The sequence below is a fragment of the Carya illinoinensis genome, chromosome 13 (genome assembly GCF_018687715.1).
Source record: "Carya illinoinensis cultivar Pawnee chromosome 13, C.illinoinensisPawnee_v1, whole genome shotgun sequence".
NCBI classification, from domain to species: Eukaryota; Viridiplantae; Streptophyta; class Magnoliopsida; order Fagales; family Juglandaceae; genus Carya; species Carya illinoinensis.
Window position 1 is genome coordinate 30,185,706 of NC_056764.1, and position 24,632 is coordinate 30,210,337.

Here is a 24,632-nt window from a genome sequence, read left to right on the forward strand (position 1 = left end):
TCAATATAATTATTTCTCTAGATTTAAATTTAAAATTTAAATTAAATTATATCACGTAATAAAAAAAATTATACTTATTTTTTAAAAAATAAAAAATTCTACACATCATCTTTACACCAAACACTCTACATAATTTTTTAATTTTTTTATTAAATGTATATTATATAGTATATGAATGATGGGTAGAAGAATTTAATTAATTAAAAAAATAAAATTAAAAAAATAAAATTAAAAAAATTAAAAATAATTATAGTGTGTTGTACGTAGAAACGAGGAAAAGTCTTTTAAAAACGGCTACACTTTCTCTTGGATATATTCAGGGGGCCGTAAAGTGCCACGTTAGTATCACCGCTAAACTGGTATTGAGATAAAACAGTTGGGATAGCCATGCAGAGGTAGTGACTAGCGAGGTTAGGGGGGCCATGGCGATGAGGGCTTCGATGCATTTAGTGAAGAGCAGAACTCTGTTGGCTTGCGCTAAAGAAGAGAGCGAGTACAGGGTTCGCCACCCTGAGAACTCGTCTCCTAATGCCCGGGTTTTGGTGCTGGGAGGAACGGGTCGGGTCGGAGGATCAACTGCCATCGCCCTCTCCAACCTCCGTCCCGACCTCCGTATCATTGTTGCTGGTCGTAATAGGTGAATGAACTACAAAACGAACTACTCCTTGTCTCGATTCTTGTTTGTTTCCCGAGAAAATCTATTGAAAGGAAAGAAAACAAACGGAAAATATTGTTATGCCTTTGTGATCTTTTGCTTTGTTCAACTGGATAAAGCATGGAATTTTCTTCATATATTCCAAAAAAAAAAAAAGCTACTGCTATAATGCCATTTGTCTATCTTATCACCGGAAATCTTCACTGTTATATATTATTATTTCCAAGTCCAAAATTTTATGGAAATTGACACTTATGACAGGGAAAAAGGTGCTTCTATGGTGGCTACACTAGGGGGGAACTCTCAGTTTGCTGAAGTCGATATTGAGAATGTCAAATCCCTGGAGGCAGCTTTAAAGGGTATGTCGGAGTGGCAAACTATACCAAACAAAAACACTTCATAATGTATTTAGTTTTCTGATTCCATGAAACGTCCCTGTATTTTGAATATTGTTCAATGACATGCGTACTACATGCAACCGTCCAGTGGTTTTAAGTTAGACACTGCTGTGGATATAGTTCATGAAATGTTTGAAGTGTTTAATTTAACAAGAAGCACTATTTGTTTTGCCTTCTTCCTCAAAATTCACATTTAGCCTGCTAAATTTACATTTCGTGAGCACTTGTTACAGGCTCAAAGTTGAAAAGGAAAAGAAAACGCAAAAGAGGACAAAATGTTAAAAAAAAGAATTCTTAACTAAGCTCTCGCTTGACATGCGTGTAAACTTTGAATCACGAACACAACAAAGGAGAACCATTTGTAATATCCCAGGTTGAGTATGGGAAAGAGGCTGATAAATGGGATTTCCATGTTTCTTGGGAGGGAGAAGTTTTGCGATTTATAATACTTTCAAGGGAGTCCAATTGTAATATTGACTAGCTGTTTTTTGGTGTATGTCAAACTGTGGCATGGGACAAATGATATCAAAGACAGGTTTCAACCTTTTGCCCTCTAAAGGGTTTTTCCTATGCTTTTTAAGCTGCATGTGCAACCTATTCTGTTCACATTATAAATATTTTACTTGAAGTAAACAAATTGGTCTTAATCAGTCTTTGACATATTCCCAGATCAATGATCTACGGTCCTTTAGTGTCATACCTTGGATTTAGATGACTTTGTAACTCTGCTGACACATTATTATCTAAGATCAGTTCCTCCATCCATTTACTGGGCTCCATAAGAACTTTTTCATAAGCCATACAGATCTAGATAGAGTGAGTGCTAAGTAATATCTGCTTGGGATCTTGTTTTGAGGCTCTCGCTCTCTCTCTCTCTCTAGAAAAGTAATTTATAATTGATGCCTAAAAAGACATCTTTCAAGTAGCTCATTATAGTCAAGCCTTAAACTTTGCAAGTTTTTCGGCAGATGTGGATCTTGTAGTTCATGCTGCTGGACCTTTCCAACAGGCAGAGAGGTGCACTGTTCTGGAAGCTGCCATACAAACCAAGGTGAGGCAAAGGTAACTACTACAGTTAAAAACCTAACTTGTTCTGAAGTTTTGGTAAGTCATAACTACTGGGAACATATACAACATGCACACTCTCAGTCATGTACATGTATAAAACATATTTTGGATAACTCTAGATAATATATATAGCAAGTTCCCAAATAATGTTTCTCACTCTTTCCTCAGACAGCGTATGTTGATGTTTGTGATGACACAACCTATTCATGGCGTGCTAAATCCTTCAAGGATAGAGCAGTAGCTGCAAATATTCCAGCTATAACAACAGGAGGAATTTATCCAGGAGTGAGCAATGGTGCTGTCGTATTCATTATTGTCATAAGTTTTGACACACTTAATGAATATACATTCTTGAAAATTAATAGGAATGAATGACATTCAATAACCAAGAAAAGAAGTAATTGTACTTTTACTGTAATGTCATATACTAGGTTACAGCCTCCAGGGCCAGGAGTCTTAAACATGGTAGTGGGCATTCTATTAATCATCTGTGCTCTGTATTACACCATTTGGATCATGTTGGAAATCAAATAGTTTTTCGGTATCTCACTTGCACTGAAAAGAGGATCTTCTTCCTACATCTGGGCACTGTGTTCCACCATATGGATCATGTTAGAAATTTCATAGTTTTTTGGTACCTCACTTGCACTGAAAATGGAATCTTCATCATAGTTGTTCCACTTGTTCAGCCCTTCAGGCTTGAAAGATTCATCCCAATAGTGGAGCACACTATGTTTAGCGATATTCACAATATCCATGGCCTAAGAGCACTTGCAGTGAGTTCAAGCAGAGAGAGATGTTGGACTTTGCGCACATTGCAAAGGGGTAGGGGCTATATGTAGTCCTCTCCATGTGTAACCCACAGCTGGTTAAGGCCAGCCATTAACTTGCAATGAAGTGGCCATTTCGCCACTTCAATTGCAAGGTGTAAATGCTTGGCCTTAATGACCAGGTTTTTTTTAGAGCCAGGGGAGCGCATCCACTGGGCAACCCCAAGTTATTCCTGATGATCATTTAGCAGCTTATGTTGAAGTGAGACTTCCCCATGACTGCCAAGTTTAAGAGATCTCCATTAAATAAACATGCACTAAATCATGAGGGTAGATAAGACATCCTGTGATATTTTATGAACATCTCTAATATCTTTCCCTACATGGCTCTAGGTGAAGCTGAATGGCAAAAAGAATTTTTTTTTAGACAAGTGGGCCCTGTCAATTTAAGATGGGTTGTATCTTAAAGGTATAACTCAACCAATCTAAGCTCAATAGTTCATGATCCATTACATGGGATTGTCTATGTCAGTTTTTGAATATTGGAAAGGTTCATATTGGACTTGGGACTACCTATGAAAGAGAACATTCTATGCATATGCATTAGTGCAGAAATTTGGTCAGATTATTTTTTGTGAAAGATAAAAACGTTCTCATGCATGCCAAATATTAATTCTTCTCATCATTTATATGACAGTGATGGCAGCAGAACTAGTTCGTGCTTCAAGAAGTGAAAGTAATGGTGAGCCAGAGAGACTACGGTAATTGCTTCCATTTTATTTTACATGTTATTTTTGCTGATAATAAATTTTATATGTTTATTTCTTTTGTTTGGCACTGCAGTTGACACATAGAACTATAGATAGAGTTGAGAGGAAACCAATGTACATTTCTTTTCCCTGAGCATGTACAAAAGTTGTGTTAAGAAAATCATGTATATTGGAGTACAATCAGGATGCAAAGAACCAGGGACATCAAAAAGTGAGGGTGAGAAAATACCATTAAGATTAATAATCCTTACAGAAAGAGTGTGTAGAATTGTTAATTTATCTTGAGCCAAAAATACAATCTCTGTGGAAGTACTAATTCTGCTCTGTGCATGGGCCTGCAAACATAACAGAGCAGCCCACCAAGCACCCAATTAGGAGGTGAGAGACAGCATACCTTAGATAGGATAAAATGACAGAAAAAGATGCATGTGGTTGTCTTTGATTATTTGCAAATTAAGGCTAAGTTTGGTTGTGTTTATATGAGTACTATTTTTCTTAATTCTAGCATTCTAATTTATGCAGCCTGGTATCCTCATCTCAGTCACACCAAACTTATGCATCTGGAATCCTAACATGATTTTTGGTTGACTACTTCATGCTCAAAGGAAAAAATTAGAATGAACCGCGTAGAAATGCAATTATGATATGCAAACGCAACATCTTTTCTTGTTTGCTAAACAATTGCAGTATGTGTTCTAAAGGCTAAAACTGGTTTACTTTCCTCTTTTCCTACGACAAAGTTTGCAACTCACACTCAAATATGCTCATGTCAGATTCTACTACTACACAGCAGGCACTGGGGGTGCAGGTCCTACTATCTTAGCTACTAGCTTTTTACTTCTTGGGGAGGATGTGGCTGCATATAATAAAGGTCAGTTTCAAAAGCACTATTCAAATAAAGATTTCCTTTTCTCTTTAGATAGCTCACGATTTTGCACTTGATGCTAACTATGATGGTTGACTATTCAATTAGGAGAAATGATCAAGCTGAAGCCTTATAGTGGGATGCTCAATATTGACTTCGGAAAAGGAATTGGAAAGAGAGATGTTTATCTGCTGTAAGTTCTGTTGGGAACAAAAGCTTTCAAAGCAGTGAATTTCATGCACATGATGCAAGAGTTTCATCCATTATGTCCACCAATGTTCAAGTTTCTGGTCTGTACATTATTGGTGAAAAAAAAGAAACATACTTCATAAGTACCTTAATTGAAGCCTCTTTGTTGAATCCATCCCAAAAGCTGATGTAGAGGTAACTTAAATAGGCCCTGTCCAAGTCAAGCTTTAGTTTGTTATAGGCTAGGCTAAATGTAAAGAGTCATGAAGCATATGCCCAACAAGGTTATAGACTACAAGGAAATTGGTATATATCCATTTGTAATTTACACTTCTGTGCTTCCTCGAATAAAGTTGATTAAAACTTTGTTTGTACAGTTAGATGCTGTTTTGATGGAACCAGTTGCTTTCTGTATAGCTGCTCAATGCAACACTCCAAAGCTTCTTTATGTCCTACAACATTTCTACTCAACAGAACTTCCTTTTTCATTTTTTATCGTCTCAGGAATTTGCCTGAAGTAAGAAGCGTACATGAGGTCCTAGGAATACCAACTGTTAGTGCTCGGTTTGGAACCGCACCGTTCTTCTGGAATTGGGGAATGGAAGCTATGACAAGTCTTCTTCCTGCGGTATGCTCTTGCAGTGTCAATTATTGATTTCTGCCCTTCTCTTTTCTCTTTTGGACACAATTTAAATTCCTGATATTGGTCTTTGTATCCAATTTCTCATTCTTTATTTTTATCAACATTAGATCACTCATATCAACCTCTTTCATCCATCACTATCATACCACGTTCCTGAGAGTGCATAGTAATTATCTAACAAGATAATCTAATTGATGTTAGTTGACCATCAAGTCTCTTGAGAAATTAGCATACAAAAAATAACAGAAACCTGTTTTCTTATGATGGTTTATACTGTGTTACAAAGTTTCTTCCGTATATGACATGTGAAGGACCCGAACAATATACCAGTAATTAAGAGATAAATGGCTCACTATTGATTATATTCTGATCACAGTAACTGCCTTGCCTTTAGCTCCATTTAATAAGCCTATATAATTTGAGTATTGCAGGAGTTTCTGAGAGACAGAAGCAAAGTCCAAGAACTAGTTCAACTATTTGACCCTGTAGTTCGAGCAGTGGATAGAATTGCTGGAGAGCGCGTGTCAATGAGGGTGAGATACTAAATTGACTAAGAAAATTACAAAAGCTTATAATTTGTTTCTAGTTTACAGTGTTTTAAAGGGATTTGGTGGAAATCTATTCATTTTACTACAGTTTATAAAACAATTTAGATTTCTTAAAATTTTGCACAATTTTTCTTTGTTTTGTTTTTCTGGGGTTTGGAGAACAGGTTGATTTGGAGTGTTCAGATGGGCGCAATGCTGTTGGTATATTCAGTCACAGGAGACTCTCTGTGTAAGATTTTGCTTTCCAGAGATTTATTGTGGTCAATGGAACCCCGCCAGTCTTTCTCTGATGTTACCTTCAATCTCTTGATGCCCTTATGTTAAACATCACTTATGTAAATAAATTTCAATTGATGTAATCTGGGGGCTCTTGAAGCTAGATATTATAACTATAGGGTTCATGTCTTTCAGCTGTGTGGGAAATGCAACAGCTGCATTTGCTCTAGCAGTTCTTGAGGGAAGCACACAGCCTGGGGTTTGGTTTCCAGAAGAGGTATTACAATAAATCACGTGGAGATCAAAATATTATTTTACTATGTTTGGAACTTTAATGGAATTTTCTTGCAGCCAGAAGGAATTGCCATCGAGGCGAGGGAAGTTCTACTCAAACGTGCTGCCCAAGGAACAATCAATTTTGTAATGAACAGGTGAAAAGAAATTCTGATACCTAAATTGAACTCTCCACTTATTCATTTTCATTTTCTTTATTTCATTGTAGTTTAGCTCATTTGACTTTTTTCCTTCTTGACAGGCCACCATGGATGGTTGAATCAGACCCGAAAGAGCTTGGATTAGGAATATATGTATGAATGTGCTTTGAAGTCAAATTATAACTCAAGTTTCTATTTCGGGTCCCTGCAGATACTGCAGGGGTAGAGAAATTGATGCTGCTGATGCTTTGTTGCGTCAATGGCGTAGGAACAAATGAAATAGATTTGCTAATAATCTTTTGAACCAGGTGCTGGCATTTAAAGTTGTGAGAGCAATGCCAAATTTGCAGGTTATTCATTATTGTTTTCTGAGAGCGCTCAAAGTATGTCATAATCATTGCTGAAGAACACTCAAAACGATTCTGATATCTTATTCATGAATTTTGTTAAGTAACTTTATTCCATTGACACATCTTGCTACATAACACTTCCTGAGAAAATTCTGATTCTATATTCAAATTCCAGGAAATGAATTATTAATCCAGTGACCATCTCTCCCCTTTCTTTTTGCTTTGTTTATGGGAAATGATATCACTACAGCACTTAAAAGAAAAAAAAAAAGGAGGAATGGTATAACAGGCAGCAAAATCACTGTAAAAGCAATGATTGTGGTGCTCTTGATCTGTTTTTGCATAATCATCTTCGACGAAACTTAGGGAAAAGTCTACTTTTCACCCTCTAAATGATTGGTATTTTACACTTTGGAGCCTAAATTATGGACACTGGCACATTATACCCTCAAATTATAAAACAAAAGTTACAGTGTGTATTATCTATTAAGTATCTGGTTCTTAAGATTGTGCTGCATCACTCCTTTTCACATATTCTGTATTTATCATAAAATTAGATGAGGGTGTTAATGGTCAATTTTTAGATAGAAAGTGCATTTTTGTCTATAAATTTGATGACAAATAAACCTAGGGTTGAACATCAAATCCATTGGAATATCCCACGTACCATATGCCCTTTTGGCAATCAGTAGCTCTCTTCTAGCCATGAATCCATTTTTTAGCTGTAGGTACCTGCCTATCTTTTGTATACTGTGTCAGGTAACCTGACTAATTTTTCTTAATTTCCTCTAAAACTCATTAACATCTATGAATACATTATTTATTTATAAGACTAAGAAAAGGCATTAGTTAGAAAAACCAAAATACACGTTTGGAAAACTAAAACACTATTAACTTTAAATAAATTTAGTATAACGTTCAAATCAACTAAAACACAAAATATTGTGAAGAATGACATGATAAACGGTGACTATACATACAATCAAACATCGTTCAGTACAATAAAAAATCAACACTCGTGTGTACAACTGGTGCACCAAACCACTCTCCTACTCTAAAGAATGTTTTGAAATGAATGGACCACAAACACCAAGAAATATAGCAAGGATTTTGTGACAAACAAGAAAATCCCTTTCTTTACACTCAGTTTAATCTCTCAACAAGGATCAAACTACCAACGCCAACAAGTTTCTGTACATGTTACAAATATATTTAAACAGCTCAAACCGTCAGTCAGATCTCTTTACTGATATTGTATAGAAGCAAGCTCTTTCCTTCCTTTCTTTTTGATGAAAACTGTGGAATTAAATCTAAAGGGTGGCCGAAGTAACGGCCGTCTGCTGGACCTCTAATCTGAAGGTACATATAAAATGAATATGAACATCTGCTAGTCCCTTCCCTGAGTTGTTGATCAAAACTGAAGAATCCATTTATGCATGATGACACAATTTTCATGAATGCCTGCCCCATCGATTGTCTTCTGGCCCTCTAGAGGCTGAATTACCATATGATCGCCAAACCTCCCTCCAATGCCGCCCACTGCCACTTCTTTCATATGGATAATACTGGGCATCTGTATGAGTTCTAGCTGTGCTGCTTTCACTGCGTTTCTTTTGGGCATTCCGCATCTCTTCTTCAGCATCATACCTTGAACGCTGCAAAAAATAGAAGTTGAGCAAATAAACCAAATTGGATCATAGAGTTTAAAAAACCAATAATAAAGGACTGGGTTAGATTATCATACAAAATAGAGAATGAGCAGATAGTAACAGAAAAATAAAAACAAAAAGAAACCTAATCATACCACTCGGGATATTGATCCTGAGATCAGGTGATCAGTCAATTCCTTAAGCAATTAAAGATAAAAGATTCCTTAAGCAATTAAAGATAAAAGAGCACCGAGGAAACTGATCCAAATCTGTTTAGCATAAAGTTGATTTGCCCTTCTCAGAAAATCTTATCAAACAAGTTAACCAAGCATGACTATGTTTGGAAGACAGTACGTTTGAGCTGGTTTCAACAGCATGTTGTTCAGGGTAATCATGTTTCGATGCTTAATTCTAAAATCTAGGCATATTGATGTTAATTGCTGTCTAAATTTAATTTGATTAGAGCAGGCATATACATTATGCAAGTAATGTTTATGTTCGCCTAATAAGAATGTTTAACAAGAAGGCACATCAAATAGAGAGGAATAAGAAAAAAAATTTAGCAACGCTTTAATAAATGCTTTTGGAGAAGTGAAGCCGACCATCCTTTGACATTATATATAAATGAGCAATGAAGATATATATTTCTGATTCCCCAAAATACCAGATATAGAACTTCATTTCTCATTCATCCATGCGAGAAATTTTTTTTAGTGCCAAGAAACGCATCTCAGATTGTATATCAGCAAGCCAACGAATGCAAGATTCCCGCCAAGTAGTAAAGTCACATTTAGGATTGACTGAACTACTACTTTCTATGTTGAAGTAACATTTTGTCGGGATATTTTAGATGGGAAAAAAAACAAGGGAAACAAGAAGTTGGTAAGAAGTTTCAAACTCTTCAATACTCAAAGAAGAATAAACAGACTGCATCATGATGATATGCATGTTATACCTTGATAGGGTCTGAAAGTACTGCATATGCCTCTCCAATCATTTTAAAGAGTTTGTCTGCATCCCTGTGAACTTCTTCTGCTATCTCTTTCCACAGCTTGTCATCCCCATTGTCACTTCTTGCCAGGGATTGACCAGCCTACACGAAAAATAATTTGTTTTACACGTTAAATAACAGTAAGAATGTAAAAATCAGCACCTTCTTTTGTTAAACGAGTGCATTCTGAAACCTTATCAGGATGATGTCTAAGTGCAGCTTTCCTATATGCCTTCTTAATTTCAGATGCCGAAACAGAGGGCTCGATCCCCCTGCAGTCAAAACTTGAATTAGAACATGATCTCAAAGCTTGAGATTAATGACCCTACTCGGAAGTGATTGTGTTGTGTTAACAGCAAGAAATCTTTCCGTGGAAAACAAAATACTTCTAAAGGAAAAACATAAAACATGCATAAAGATTTTTGAAGACATCCATCATGCCACACTTAGAATCAAAAACCCATATGCATATATGCATGTGGATATTAAGTTAAATGAATTGGTCTGTATCCACCAACTCTCTAGGTTTAGGGACTTAACAGGGACATAATCCATACCCATCCACATATAATCCTCAGTACATCATTGTTTATGAATGGCACAATGAATAATCAGCATAATAATGCACGACAGTCAAGAACATATAGTGGATCTAGATGAAATAAAGATAGAACATAAGCATTACTAGGAAACATATCAGGGAATGCTCATTCCTAATTTCCTACTAGGAAGTACTCCGCATCCCATCTAATAGGACAATCTGTTTGCAAAACACCCATTGGTGCTTTAACCTTATTGTAAACGACAGGCATTTCAAGGTGAGGATGTGCTTTAAATTTCTTGTAAGAGACAGGTATTTTGAGGTGAGGATAAAACAAAGATAGAAACCTAAACTTATGACTGTAAAAATGGGGCACAATTGAGACAAACAAAAGTGACAAGGGACCCATGCTATGGGACAGAAAATAAATTTAACCCAATACACATACTTGAAAAGACCTCAAACACAATTTCCACATGCATCTCAAAGAAAGGAAAAGTGACAACCCACAGACCATCAGATATTTACTAGATCAATTTAATGTGCGCCAAAACCTAGGAGGACATGATTATTATGTACATTTGCAACAGTAGACATATCTACGTAGCTATGTTGACTATCTATTTGCAGAAAGAGTAAACAAGGAACAAAAACTGAAGCTATGCACGAGTTTCTTAACAAAGTTATGTTGCACGTTTAGCTTACTCATGTGTTTGATATACCAAATATTTGTTATGGGAAGTGTGTGACATATCATAGATCAAATAAACAAAGATAAAAGCAATTAGCTTAATAAATAAGAATACACAAGCCATTCGTGCATCTAAATGGCCTATTATTTATATCATGGCTTTCATTGAGTGCCAAATTATTTTTATTTTTATTTTTTAAATAAGGTAATTCACCATCAAGGCTAATGTTGTACAGACTACCACACTGAAATAGACCATGACGGGATAATTATGATCGTCAGATCCACAAAGAAGTGCAACTGAAAAAACAACAGTTGGAATCACACCTAGAAAGAGAAACTTACAGAATATGGTACATATCCAAGGGGATTTCTTTTCTGGCTTCTTCTTCTACTTCAGAAAGCCGCAGGCGAGCTTGTCTCAAATCGTTTGCACCACTAATAGATCGATCAGAAGCTCTAGATTGATTAGTTTTCTGCTCTACTTGCTTATTTAGAAGGGATACAAGTCTCTGAAGATCCTTAGCTGCTTGTCCATAATCTCTGATCATCTCATATAGAGTTGCCCGTCTTGAGAGTGCCTGTCAAAGTATTAATACAAAAGCAATGAGGTAGCTGAATCACATCATCTCTATTGAAGATTTTGATATGAAATTAAACAGATAAAGTGCTAATGATCAAACAAATATATGAATATAAAATAAGCAATTTAAAAGAGTATAAACACTCACCACCCAGACACACAGGCACGAATACAAGCAAAGGCCAATCCAAGAAAATAATATTCATAAAAACAATAGAAAAAGCCCTCAACTTCACAAGTCTTCCTAAAGTGCATGACTCGGTCAACTGCCCAAGTTATAACATCACGGCAAAACTTCCTTAGAAGGCTCAATTACACAAGCTACAGTTGAGAAGCAAAATGATAAAATTGAACAGAAATTACTTTCACAAAAAGGTGATAGATCACATCACTTGTTTCACTGCTCCATCTCAAAAATGACAATAACAAAGAAATTGGGAAGACAAAGGGGCCGGGAATGGCCAAGGATCCCATTACCCGTCCTGGGACCCACTGACTTAAACTATACTGATTCCAACTATGAGAATAAGCATCCCAATCCCCACCCACAAGGAAATGAATTCCTCTCCATTCAGAAATCATAGGAGGGGTTATTTTTGTATAATTGAAAGAATACACAAATAGCATTGGAGGGTGCCGCCTTAGCAGTAAAGGTCACCCCCATAAGAATTGGTGGATAGGAGTTTGAGTTAGGTTTATGTGGGACAACGATACCAAGGGAATGGAACTTATACTTGGTATGTTTTTTTTTTTTTTTTGTGTTTTGGGGGGGGGGGGGGGGGGGGGGGGGGTTTCGATATATGACTGAACGTATCAAGTGTGTGCCCACAAGATATACAGGAGATGCAGGGCAAGGGGTCGGACATGGTGGAGAGAGACCTACCCCATAGAAGATGAATCCCCCTTCCGATTAGGGATAGACCGTTCTTCTCTAAAATGTCTTAAAAATTAAAACAATTCAAAATAGCAACAAGTTAAAACAGGTTCTTACAAGCATCAATAAAAGAAGGGACTGCTCAACTTTTAAGGCAACTGAGAAGATGTCAACCAAAATCATTTCATACAGCAAGAAAGTCAATATGGACAAGAAACAGAATTTTAATCAAAATGCTCAAAAAATGGACTCTTGAACTTTTTTCCATACATCTCAAACTATCGGGCCCATTCAGCTCCAGAAGGCCCTTGTATGGCAAGCTATGTTCATAAAATATTCTTTCCACAAGTTCAATGAAGACTACTCTAAGGCATGCCAATAATAGAATTCATATAACATGCGACTATAGAATGCAGACCAGTTAAGAAGACTATACTTTGAAATAAAAATCTCAAGTTGATTCCACCCAACTTCTTTTTCCTCCAAAAGAAAAAAAAAAAGAAGGCTTTTCTCCCTATAACTGTGTACAAGGAAAGAAGAAGAAAAGAAAAAAGGAGTGTGCTTCAACATGTCTTTTTTCCAACATTGCTTATCAGTGATGATCATAAACATGAAATAAGCACAAGCACCTTGATCCATGTGATGCCATTAACTAATTGTAAAGAAATTATTTTTTGGTACCAATTGTAAAGAAATTTTTATCCAGATTCAACAATTGCCTGAAATAAACTGTTTAGATTGAAGGCTTGATAAATGGGATTGGATAAATTAAAGCGTGCTAATGGGGCACAATCCATTTACGTGGAAAAATACAAAAAATGCAGGCTGAAGTGAAATAATTTAAAAATTTTGAAATTAGAGCTGACATTAAGAACATCAGTAAAAATATAAAAAAATAGGGCACAGGGATCCAAAAGACGGATTTAATGAGGCATCTTATTCTGACCAGACATGAGAAAGAAACTTCAGGTTTCTTTTAGGCCTGGTTTGGTTTCACAAACCTTTGAAACCATTTCATCTAGGGGTGAAGTGGAGTGGCCGTGTGAAGTGGAGGTCTAATTATCAGAAGAAATTTACGGTAAAGGCGTATTACAAAATTTTGACCACAAAAAACCACCCTCCGTTCCCTTGGAAGAATATTTGGCGGTCGCGTGTACCCTCCAAAGTAGCTTTCTTCGTCTGAAACGTAGCACTTGGGAACATCTTGACCACGGATAATTTGAGGAAGAGAGGGTGTGTAGTGATGGATTGGTGCTATATGTGCAAAAAGAATGGAGAATCTGTGGATCACCTTCTATTACATTGTGAGATTACAAGGGAGATATGGGATGAGATTTTCCAAAGGGTCAACATTGCTTGGGTTATGCCTTTGAGGGTAGTGGACCTGCTGGGGTGTTGGAGGAAGATACAAGGTTGCTAGCAAGTGGCAGCAGTATGGAAGATGATCCCACTATGTATCATGTGGTGTATCTGGTTGGAAAGAAATGCGCGCTGCTTTGAAGACAATGAACGCACTATGGAGGAGCTAAAGAACTTTTTCTTTCAAACCTTATTGCTTTGGCTCTCTGCTATTGTACTAAATGGGAACAATGTCCATGATTTCTTATCTTTGATTCCTCGCTCGTAGAATGTTTTTAGGTACCTGATGTATACTTCCTGTATACAAGGGCCATGCTTGTTTTCTTCTGATCAATAATATTTATCTTTTACTTATCAAATAAAAAAAAAGCTGGTCGGTCCGGACCAGAGAAACCAACCGTTTTGGTCCGGACCGGACCGACCTTGGGACCGGTCGGTCTCGGTCCAAGGATTTTCCAACTTTCGGTTTTTAGTCCGATCCCAGGATGAATAGGAAAATGTATATTTTTTAATTTTTAAATATATTATTTTATATAATAATTATGTAATTTTCATCTAACCTATCACCATTAACAATATAAAATTTTAAATAATTCATTGAACATATAAAATATTTTTTTTAATGAGTTAGTTATATAATCCACATCAATAATTCACTTAATTTTAATATAGTAATTTAAATAAATTTTTTTATTAATTTATTTGAAAAAAAGAAGAAGAAAAAAACTAAAAAAAATTGGACCGGACTGAACGGACCGATAGCTACCAGTCCAGTCCAGTCCCTATAGATGTTCGGTCCGGTCCGGTCAGGGAAAAATGATGGACCGAAAATTTCAATCCATCATCCAAACCGGACTGGACCAACCAATTTACACCCATATCTCATCTCATCTCATATCAGCATCCAAACACCATTCACTTATAAAAAAAAATCCAAACATCATTCAAACACAAACATTTTTCAATTTCAAATTTTCAATTTTTTCATCTAATCATTACAACTTTCCCAAACTTTCAAACAAAACACAAAAAGCAATTCAACTTTTTCAAATTTCAAAATAAAAATAATATTAAAAATTATATTCTAACCATTTTTAACTTGTAATTTTTTTATTCAACTTTTTCTCTCATTTCCCAAAACCCCATAAAAATCTTAACTCAAATCATTTCACTACTATTCACAAATTATTTTATTACCATTCACAAATTTCTCATCTCATCTGTGTAACCAAAAGAGGCCTTAGTGTTCATATGTTCTTGAATATATATCATTGGCCCACTTCCTCACAACTTAAGCTTGTGGGATTAAAGGAATCTAACATGGTATCAAACTAATTTGTCTAGAAGCTTCTATATGGATCCTCAGTATCTCCATTTGTTTCAGTTTCTGTCATGGTTTAGTTTAGCCTTTTCACTTCTGGAAGCATGATCAGTGTGAAGTTTTTCAGGCTTTTATGTGATGGGGTTGCAAGTGCTAGTATGCGCATGATATGCTTAAGCTTTCGGCACTAGAAATTTAAAAGCTACAACCAGAGGAAACCAACCAAATGCATCTCTTCTCACTCAAACCCATCCTGATGGCTGCAAATTTTATTTTATTTTATTTCCTTCTTACTTTTCTCAAAAATTTTATGAGGGAACCTAAAACCCCCATGGAGACTAGCATAGCAACCCACCGCCATGACCTCCCACTTAAATCGCAGTTTGATCCTGGGGGGAATTGAAACCGTGGCATGGGGATCATGCACACAAGTTCGCCTTTACCACTTAGGCTACCCACGGGTGGGTTGATGGCTGCAAAAAATCCAACTCTGTGCTTTCCATCTCAGTAAGATGACTTCATCTGCCATCTGCGTGTGCTCAAATTGATTTTCACCTTTTTAATGAAGTTTTATAAACTTAAAAAAATGCGTGTTCAAATTGGATGTAAGGAATTAAATAAAAGAGACTGTTGCGTTCATTTTTAGCCCTGCGTATTGCAAACCAATAGAAATTAAATATTCCATTGCCTAAAAATGACAGTGGACGTTCATTTGCTTACCTCAAAGCTTTAGCAATCCCATAAAACACTGCTTTATATATTTTTTATTGGTAATAACGTTGATGATTCCAAGAGAGTAGACTTGTCTATTAAAACCATGAGGAATATTACTATACTGAGTTTAACCTCCACCAGATTTCAAAACGCTCTGAAAACTTCTTCCTCACTGCTTTTTATTAAAGGGCATGAAAGATTGCATTTGTCTAAATGTATTTGTTTAGAGAAAAACCTTAAGATAGTTTCCATCGAGAGCAATCGCCAGGCTGCAATCTGCTATAGCATCCGTTATCTGGCCCAATGCTTTGTATGCAGCAGCACGATTGCAAAAACAAACAGCTGCAAAAGGGCGTGACTCCACATTGAATGACAAAGCAGCAGTATAATGTTCAACAGCTTCTGCATGCAATCCTGCCTGAAAGGCTTCATTCCCAGCAGCCTGTGTTGAGATCAACAGATGAGTCAACACAAAGATAAAACTTTTTGGGTTATTTTTCCTTTTCTTTTAATTTTATTTTATTTAAGCTTTATTTTTTGAACTACCGGATAGGAAAAAGAGACCAAGTCAAGTGAAACAATAACACCTATACAATACACAACAGAGGTGATGCCCTGTATTTAATAAATTTGAACGTATGATCATCCTTCTGGAGTATTAGACATTTATTGAATTTATTATTAGCATTTCTCAAATCATCATCAGATGTATATCTGCTAATTTTGTATGATGGACAAAGGTGAAGACCAATCACATATTTGAATTAATTGTGTCTACAAAATACATTCAAATCAAAATGAAAAATGTGAGCATGCATCAAATTGGAAATAACCAGGTTGTCTTCCTTATTATGATTATTATTTTTTACAAAGAGTTGTCTTCCTTATTTAACACATATGTCTCACACGTTATATGGTGTTCATTTGTAGCAAAGAATCTCAAAGCCCAAGAAGAGAAAAAAGCAATACCTTATGATGCAAGAGCTTACGTACAGTACCAACTAGGGGTATTAATGATTCCAGAGACTTGCTTCCACCCCTGACAGTTCAAATTAGCATCAGGAACATTGTGTTGCAGTAACAAACCGTGTAAATGTAATTATGTAAGGGATCTTTCCTATGAGAGGAATATGAGTTACCTATTCGTGATTTCATCTTGCTCAAGTAAAGCAAGACCCTCCTCAAGCCTTCCTAAATGAAAGCAGGCTTGAAAAGTCAGGCGGCATCGCCAAAGTCTGAAGTAAAAGTTCTTCAAATTCTCAGAACCATTCAGAGTTGTTTCCTGGTCATTAGTAGCCACTGGAGGAGAGTTCTTTTCAGCAGAACCAAGGGTCTGATCACACAGCTGAATCACCTCATCATACCTCCGGAGCTGCCAATTAATAGAGAAGTTAACAGAAAACTGGAAACAGACTCTTAATGAGTTTCAATAGTCTAAAAATAAATTACTCAATATCAGAAACAGAGCTACAAACCATAAAAAGAGCCTCCGTTTTCATTTCAAGTAACTTCTCCGAGTACGGGCTTATCATCAAAGCCTCAGCAATTACTTCCAGAGCAGTCTCTGCATCATTGGCTGTGCTCCTAGTCCTTATCAAAATCTCAGCAGAGCAATTCATGCAATCTATCACTTTCTGCTGGCCATAAAACCACAAATTGGTTTGGATAACGTACAGAGAGAAATATACACAGAAATTGTAGGAAAAAAAAATCTTAAATGGACTCACTGTAAAGGGAAAATATAAAAGAAAATGAAGGAATAATATCAAGCATTTTCAGAAGTGAAAGCCACATAGCAAATAAATCACAAACTTTTGACAACATTTTGCTGCAGCTATGTAACTAAAAACGTTTTAGAGAAAACAAAGGTATATTTTAGGCATGGCCTCACAACCAGATTGATGTAGTTAAACAACTAACACATCAAAGTACTTAAAACCATAAAATTTTGAACAGATCAAGAGCAACAATTGTATGTAATGGTACAGCACAATATTACAATTTACTCACACCGTCCCACAATAGTGATATGCTTTCTTTGTCGGGTTTGTCTCAAAACAGACAAAATCCCCAAAATGAAATATCAATTCAGATAACTTTTCATTTGTTTAAAAAAAAAAATTGAACACCATTTTTATAATTTGACCCACCTTTCTAGGCTCACATAGAGAACTTTAAGAAAACCTTTAGGGGATGTTTGGATGTTAGGATTTTTCATGAATAGCGTTGAAATGTATATGAATAATCGCCAAAAATTTTTGAAAGGAGGTTTCAATAAGTTTTATAGGAGTGGTGGAACGTATTAAGAATATGTTTGGCTGTAAAAGTTTTTTACATGAGTTATTACGAAGGGTGTACTAAAAAATTTAAATATATTGTTTTTTTCCCTTAAAAACCTAAAAGCCACCCCATAGTGGCTGTCACCACATGGTGGTTGCCACTATGTTGTGGCCACAAAGTAAGCATTTGTTTTTAGATGGGGCAGCCCCGATCCTCTGGCTAGAAAAATTTGGCCACCACAGCAGCTACAAGCTTTGGCCACAATAGTGGCTAGAAAACTTTTGCCATCACGGCGGCTAGATCGGACCACTCTTAGTGGCCAGAGGAGCCAGGCTGCCTGGTGGTGGCCCGAACTTGGCCACCACAGATCTGAGATCTGGGCCATCCCTGGCGGCCAGGCTGCTCACCCTGTGGTGGCAGCCATGATGGGGCTGTTGCTGCTTGCTTTATAAGAAAAAATAAATTAGAAGAATACTCTACGAGATGGTGTTTTGAGTTTTGGCATTTGAGGAGTTTTTATACTGTAGATTTAATATGTTTGGGAATGAAAACATCTTTGAAACATCCCCTAGTCACTAAAACAAGCACCACTAAAAACTTTCATATATTGGCAAGAAAGAAGTATATTTAAGTGATACATCAAGAAGAATTTAATGAATTCACACTCTCAAATTGTTCAGCTGCAAGAAACAATCTGCTGCAGTCTAAAAACAGTGTCTGGCCTTCCATTTCACCAATATAAAAAGGAAAGAAAGACAGAGTTCCCACAAAATATTCAGTTCTGCTGCCTAAGTTTCTGATTTTGTGTGTTCACTTCATTACTATACGGGAAACACCCATGCGTACAAAGAGAGTTGACCAAAATGCTTACTTCTGATTGTAGCAACTATGATGAGTGAGAAATGCTGTTTCAAATTGCCTTAACAAATACAATAACACGGTTTTTTAAAAAAAAAAATCAACTTGTTTGGAAAACTGAATAAGATCTAACAATGCTGGAGAAATGAGGAAGTTGGATCAGCCAGTCAAACACTCCAAGGAAGAAATGCTAGCTCATTGATAAGATATTCATGAAAATAAGGGTATAAATCACCAATTCTTTCACACACACACACACACACACACACATACATACACATATATTTATTCTATTAATTATCAGTTTATATATACAGCTAATCCTGAAACGGTAAACTAGAACACACCAGTACCGAAATATTCCATTCCAGTGCTTAAATCGGAATGATCACCGGAACAGGATTTAAAACATTGATAAAAAGACTTCATATTAATAGATAAAGAAAAAAATGTTGATAAATACAATAACTACATCTTTTAGATTCCAAAATGTAAGTTACAGTACCTGTGCCTTTTGTAAGCCATCGGATGCTTCTACTGCAATTTTCCGGTCCACACAGATGTCACTTCCTGATTGAAGGCACCTCTTAAAATATTTTGATGCATCTTCAACTTCTCCAAGGGAAAGATAACAACTTTAAAAATTGAAAAAAAAAAACATAGATTAGGGGATATAATCTTATATCACTATTTTAAGAAGCTCAGGCTACGGGTACCCAGATATCTATTTATATTGCCCTAAAAACTAGTTGAATAAAAATGTAAATAGAAATCAAAAGGAGTGGTAACTTCCACACCATAAACATCTTTCATCTACCAATATAGAATCTAGCATCAAATTTATTTTAATATGCCAGAATACAATAGAATATAATAATATGGAAAAAGTACACTTTGCATCTTAAACCACCAAGATTTTGCATTGTGCAACCAAACATCCAAAATTGACACAGTGCACCCTCCAACTAACAAGAACTTGCACTTTGGTGAATGAAAAATAGGTGAATTGACACAATCTTGATGATCAGATTTTAATGAAGGTAAAAATATAAGTTTTTGGTAGTTTTAGTATGCAATGTGCCAGTTACGGTAGTTTGAGATACAACGTGCAAAATCCCTGATAGTTTTGATGATGCAATGTATACTTTTCTCTAACGTCATTTACCAAGAAAGCTGTCAATTAAATGGTTACATATTCTTCAAGGGCAAACAGATTCAGTCACAGATAAACAAGCATATGCAGACAACGAAATGTTAATATGCATTCAAAATAAAATTAGAACCCTTACTTTGCAGCTCTAAGTTGCACCTTAAGGAAGTTGGGATCAATTGCGGCAGCCATCATACAATCTCCTAATGCATCTCTAATTCTTCCAAGAGCCATACGTGTTGCTGCACGGTTGCTATAGCACAGCATTAAAACCCTGAGACAGCCTCTTGATGACTCACTCATAGAAACAGAGTTAACCCCTTTTGTGTAACAATCCTCTGCTTTAGAAAGATCCCCATTCATATAGGCCTGGTTTCCCCTGATTCAAGAAACAAATTTGATCTCAATGCCGGAGGGTATAATGAAAACATATGACATGCACATGGCCAACTTACTAAATGCTTCAATGACGTAAAAGATTAGTAAAAGAGAGAATTTTATGAATTTTAAGGACAGAAATGAAAAGGAAATGATTTGAATTGCAGCTAACCTTTGTCGCCACTTCTCACATACTTCCTGAGCTGCAACATTAGGTGCAGGCTCTAGCTTGATTTCCTGTCTTTTTTCCATTGCAGAATCAGTTTTAACATTTGATTGTGATATAGATAGATCTCCTTTCTGACTCCGCCCAGGAGACAAAGGCAATGAAGTTCCGGAGAATGGAAAAAGATTCACAGAGGATGATCCATGTGAAACTTTTGCCTTGGGAGAGGAATCATACATATCATGTGCAACTTTCAACAAATTTTTCTTTTTCTGGTGGCGTTTTGAAGAAGATAATTGACCTTGAGTGGCAGAAGAGGCGGCGAATGTAAAGTTACCCACATTTATATCTTCCAAACTTGAAGTAACGCCAATTTGCATCCTGTCATCACTATCACAACTCTCAATATTTGAGCTCGGAATGGCTTCAGTTTCTTGTGATGTGATGGTGACGTCACTATTATAGTCCACATCCTCAGCAGCAGATTTGAAGCTTTCAGTTTCAGCCCCAGAAACAGACCCTTCCTGAGGGCCTTTAGCACCACCAATTTTATCAAAACAGTACTCAGAACTATCGAATTTTGCTTCTTCGCATATTGAATTGTCTTCATTAATATCCAAGCATTGAGTTGCTTTAATCAAACCCTCATCTATAGCATCACTTGGTGCTGAATTAGTTGCTTCATAGTTGTTATCCAGTCTAAATGACTCTTCAGATGTCACAGAATTTTCTCTTGAGCATCGGTTATCAGCTGGTGTTTCCTGATACGGGGAAATATCCATAGGTGAATAAGATTCAGAAACCTCTGTGTTCTCCTGGGAAACACTGTCCCTAGAAACAACATATTGACCAGGCCACAGCTTGACTGGGGTAGAATGTTTCAGTTTTCCACTCTTTTTATTCAGTCTCGACTGTCTCGTGTCTCTGATTGGTTCCCTCTTTGCACTGAATTCCATTTTCTGATTTAAGCCTGAAAATATGTTATCTTTTGGTTTCGGTGTTTTAAATTCTACAAAGTCTGTCCCTGTTGCATCTTGTCTGCTTGTAAAGCTAAACTCAGCCTTAGGTACTTCAAAAGCATTCCCAACTGGAGGAAGACCCATGTCACTAGATGAGAATGATGCAGAAGATGCGACTTTTCCATGCAGTTTGATATCATCTCTTGGTTGGTCCAAAGGAACTTGACTACCACTTACATTCTCACCCTGCATCCCCACCTGAAAATTGGATTCCATTGGTGCTGATTTATCAAGGTCATGTAATAACATTTCACTAAAATCTCCCGTTTGAGTCTCCTTCACATATACTCGAGGGGAAGATAACCCTGCATCTGATCGATTAGAGTATCCTGCCCCACTTCCTAATTTCAACTTCTCCATCTTCCTCAACAGCAGATTTTCTCTTCTTCCTCCATACGAATCACTAGTACTTTCACTGCCTCCAAAGGTAGCATTATTTTTGTCATTTGTCTCAATATTAACATCATTCTTCTCAAAACAGTTGTTATTTATAGGATCCTTCATGTTTAAATTCTTCATCTGATCAGGAAGTGTATCTGCTGAACTTCCAGCACCATCAAACTTACCAGCTTCTTTAATGCCCAATTTTTTTTTGAATTCGTTTGGGAGTTCTGCGTCCACGCTTCTATCAAAGGAACTGCTCACATTGTCATCACTCCCAAACCCAAAATTGGTCTTGTCATTCGTACTTAGATTAAACCTTACATCTCTATTTTTCTTGATATTTTCGACATCTGCTAGACTTTCAATGTTCAACTTCCTCATTTCCTCTGGAAGCATCGATGCAATGCCTTCATCAATACCAGAACTCTTCTCGTCGCCGCTACTGAATACGAAGCCACTACTCCCGGACCGACCGGATAGACTTGAACGTGTCCTACTAGGATAGCTATCATTGGCATTCACGAAATCCTCATTTCCGATTTTCAAGTTCCTCATATTCGCAACAACTCCATTTTCCAAACCTACCCTAGAATCCCACTTTCCCAGATTGAAATCCGCACCCGAATCGATTATGTTCGCTCCAAACACAAATGACTCACTCCCACTCTTGCCAAAACCGAAGCCGCCAGAAATTGAAGCCCCGGTTTGGGATGCAGACGAGGCTGGAATTGAATGCTCGGAAACGGGCCGAAATGGATTGAAACCGAGGTCTGCATGGTCGCCGGAGGCTCCCGTTGGTCTCAAATTATGGGAATTCGAATGCTCGGAAACGGGCCGAAATGGATTGAAACCGAGGTCTGCATGGTCGTCGGAGGCTCCCGTTGGTCTCAAATTATGGGAATTCGAATGCCTCCTCACCTTCACAAACCTCGGCCTTGAAGAACCGGTCGCTGATCCCGTAAACGACGACGTATTGAAACCACTATTGGAATTTGAATAATCCGAAAATCCGGAAGTTTGATTCCCGATATTGGATGGGTTCATTGGCACAGACTGAAATTTTGATGGAAGCCCAGAAAAGTTGAATGAGAGAGAATGAGAAAACTGACCGTTAAGGCTGGGGTTTTGGGGGGTTGTGTGCACCGGAGCTGCGGGGTCTAGCAACGCCGGCAACATGTCAAAGTTGGAGTCATCAAATCGAACGTCTGATGATCCTGGTGTTGATGGGACTTTCTGATCCAATCTTGATTTTGAGATCGAATGCTAATGTTTGCGTGGGTGTAATCGTAGGATTTCCCAGATTCTAGGAATTCAAGATAGATATGGAAGAAATGTCTAAAGGTGTGTATGTATGTCTGAGCTTTAGGCGTCTTTGTTTGGTTTGATAGCTAAAAAGAAAAAAGAAAAGAAAAGAAAAGAGAAAGAGGGCGTTTCTCTTGACAAATTCACGGGGTGAAAGATAATTCTTTCTCTTCTCTGCTCCTCATAGGTCAGGTTTTCGATCCTCTCATGGCGTTTTCAAAAAGTTCTTTTCTGTTCTCGCTTTTGGTTTTTGGCCTTCCTTTTTTTTTTCCCCTTTACATTTTACCATTTTATTATTATTATCTATTTTCAAAAGAAAATTCCAATTAAAGTACCATTATTTATTAAATAAATTTTCTCTTAAATACCTTTTAATAACATAAGAATTGCATTATCAAGCATCATCTCCAAAGTGGAATTGAGACAAAAATCTTGATTGAAATTTATAAAATTGACAGTATTTTTAAAATTTATACGATGTTGCAAGAGATTATCTATTGCTCATAATAAAAGAAAAGAAAATTTATTATAAAAATATTATTATTTTATTTCAACATAAGAAAAAAAATCATCAAATTTTTTTATTTATTATTATTTTTTAATCTCAAAATATACTTGAATTTGTAGTAATGAAAACTGTATATTGTCTATACTTAGATAACCAGCTGACTCGCTTTTATTGTTTATGTTCTTTTGACCTTCTATCAAACAAGTAATGCCATTGCAAATCGTAGACAACTTGAGTTTACATGTATTTTCTTTCATTAATAGCTTATATTGTTTATGTTGACATCATATTAAGCTTAATTCCAAATATTTAATGAAAAATTTGCTTGAAACTCAAGCAAAATATGTTAACAGTGACATCAACTTGAATATATAAAATGGCTAACAGCATTGGCCACTTGCTATCTATTTCATTGCATCCTTGAGAAATTTTGATAGTATTAACTCTCTTTATTACTTGTTAATGGTCTAATTGGTGAACTGAATGTTTGTGGTTAGAGAATGCAAATGATAAGAGGGCAATGTGATCAATATTTTGGTACATTTATCAGAGACTTTCACTTCCACTATTTTTTTAGTTTCTTATTTAGAAAAAAGGGTAAAATAAAGATATAGCATAAAGCATAGGGAGAACTCAAACGATTTTAGAGGGATATAGGTGGCCTCATGCGCTCATATCAATGTGTGAGAGACTCATGCACTGGTGGGAATGTGTGGGAGGGCTGGACTTGAAAAGTTGAGGCTGATGAAGCCATGCACACGGTTTTTGGAGTTGCAATTTCACGACGGTACGTGGAAATTACATGTGACTTGGGCTGCAAGTAAGCCCAACATTTTGATTGGATGACTCTGATTCTGAGCTTATCTGAATGATTGGCAACTGAAGAATGCTGTGGTGAAGTAAGTGTGAGAATGGTGTTTGCTAGAAAGCAATAGGTCGTGACTCTTTTGACCAAGAT

General features: G+C 36.6%; 2 protein-coding genes across 2 annotated transcripts; one reads left to right on the plus strand and one right to left on the minus strand.

Annotated features, from left to right (window-relative positions):
- Nucleotides 1-330: 330 nt before the first annotated feature.
- Nucleotides 331-7,020, plus strand: LOC122292375. The gene is made up of 13 exons (XM_043100707.1): nucleotides 331-637; nucleotides 917-1,014; nucleotides 2,022-2,104; nucleotides 2,290-2,416; nucleotides 3,589-3,652; nucleotides 4,435-4,532; nucleotides 4,635-4,719; nucleotides 5,220-5,343; nucleotides 5,790-5,891; nucleotides 6,071-6,135; nucleotides 6,318-6,399; nucleotides 6,474-6,553; nucleotides 6,658-7,020. The coding sequence occupies exons 1-13, from the start codon at nucleotides 423-425 to the stop codon at nucleotides 6,713-6,715; spliced, it is 1,281 nt and encodes a 426-aa protein (XP_042956641.1). The 5' UTR covers nucleotides 331-422; the 3' UTR covers nucleotides 6,716-7,020.
- An 843-nt stretch (nucleotides 7,021-7,863) lies between these two features.
- LOC122292374 lies at nucleotides 7,864-23,442 on the minus strand. Its single transcript, XM_043100706.1, has 11 exons — nucleotides 20,468-23,442; nucleotides 20,057-20,296; nucleotides 19,273-19,402; nucleotides 17,105-17,263; nucleotides 16,769-17,001; nucleotides 16,599-16,668; nucleotides 15,865-16,071; nucleotides 11,124-11,359; nucleotides 9,740-9,818; nucleotides 9,511-9,648; nucleotides 7,864-8,561 (listed from the first exon to the last, which is right to left on the minus strand). The coding sequence occupies exons 1-11, from the start codon at nucleotides 23,038-23,040 to the stop codon at nucleotides 8,358-8,360; spliced, it is 4,269 nt and encodes a 1,422-aa protein (XP_042956640.1). The 5' UTR covers nucleotides 23,041-23,442; the 3' UTR covers nucleotides 7,864-8,357.
- Nucleotides 23,443-24,632: the final 1,190 nt, after the last annotated feature.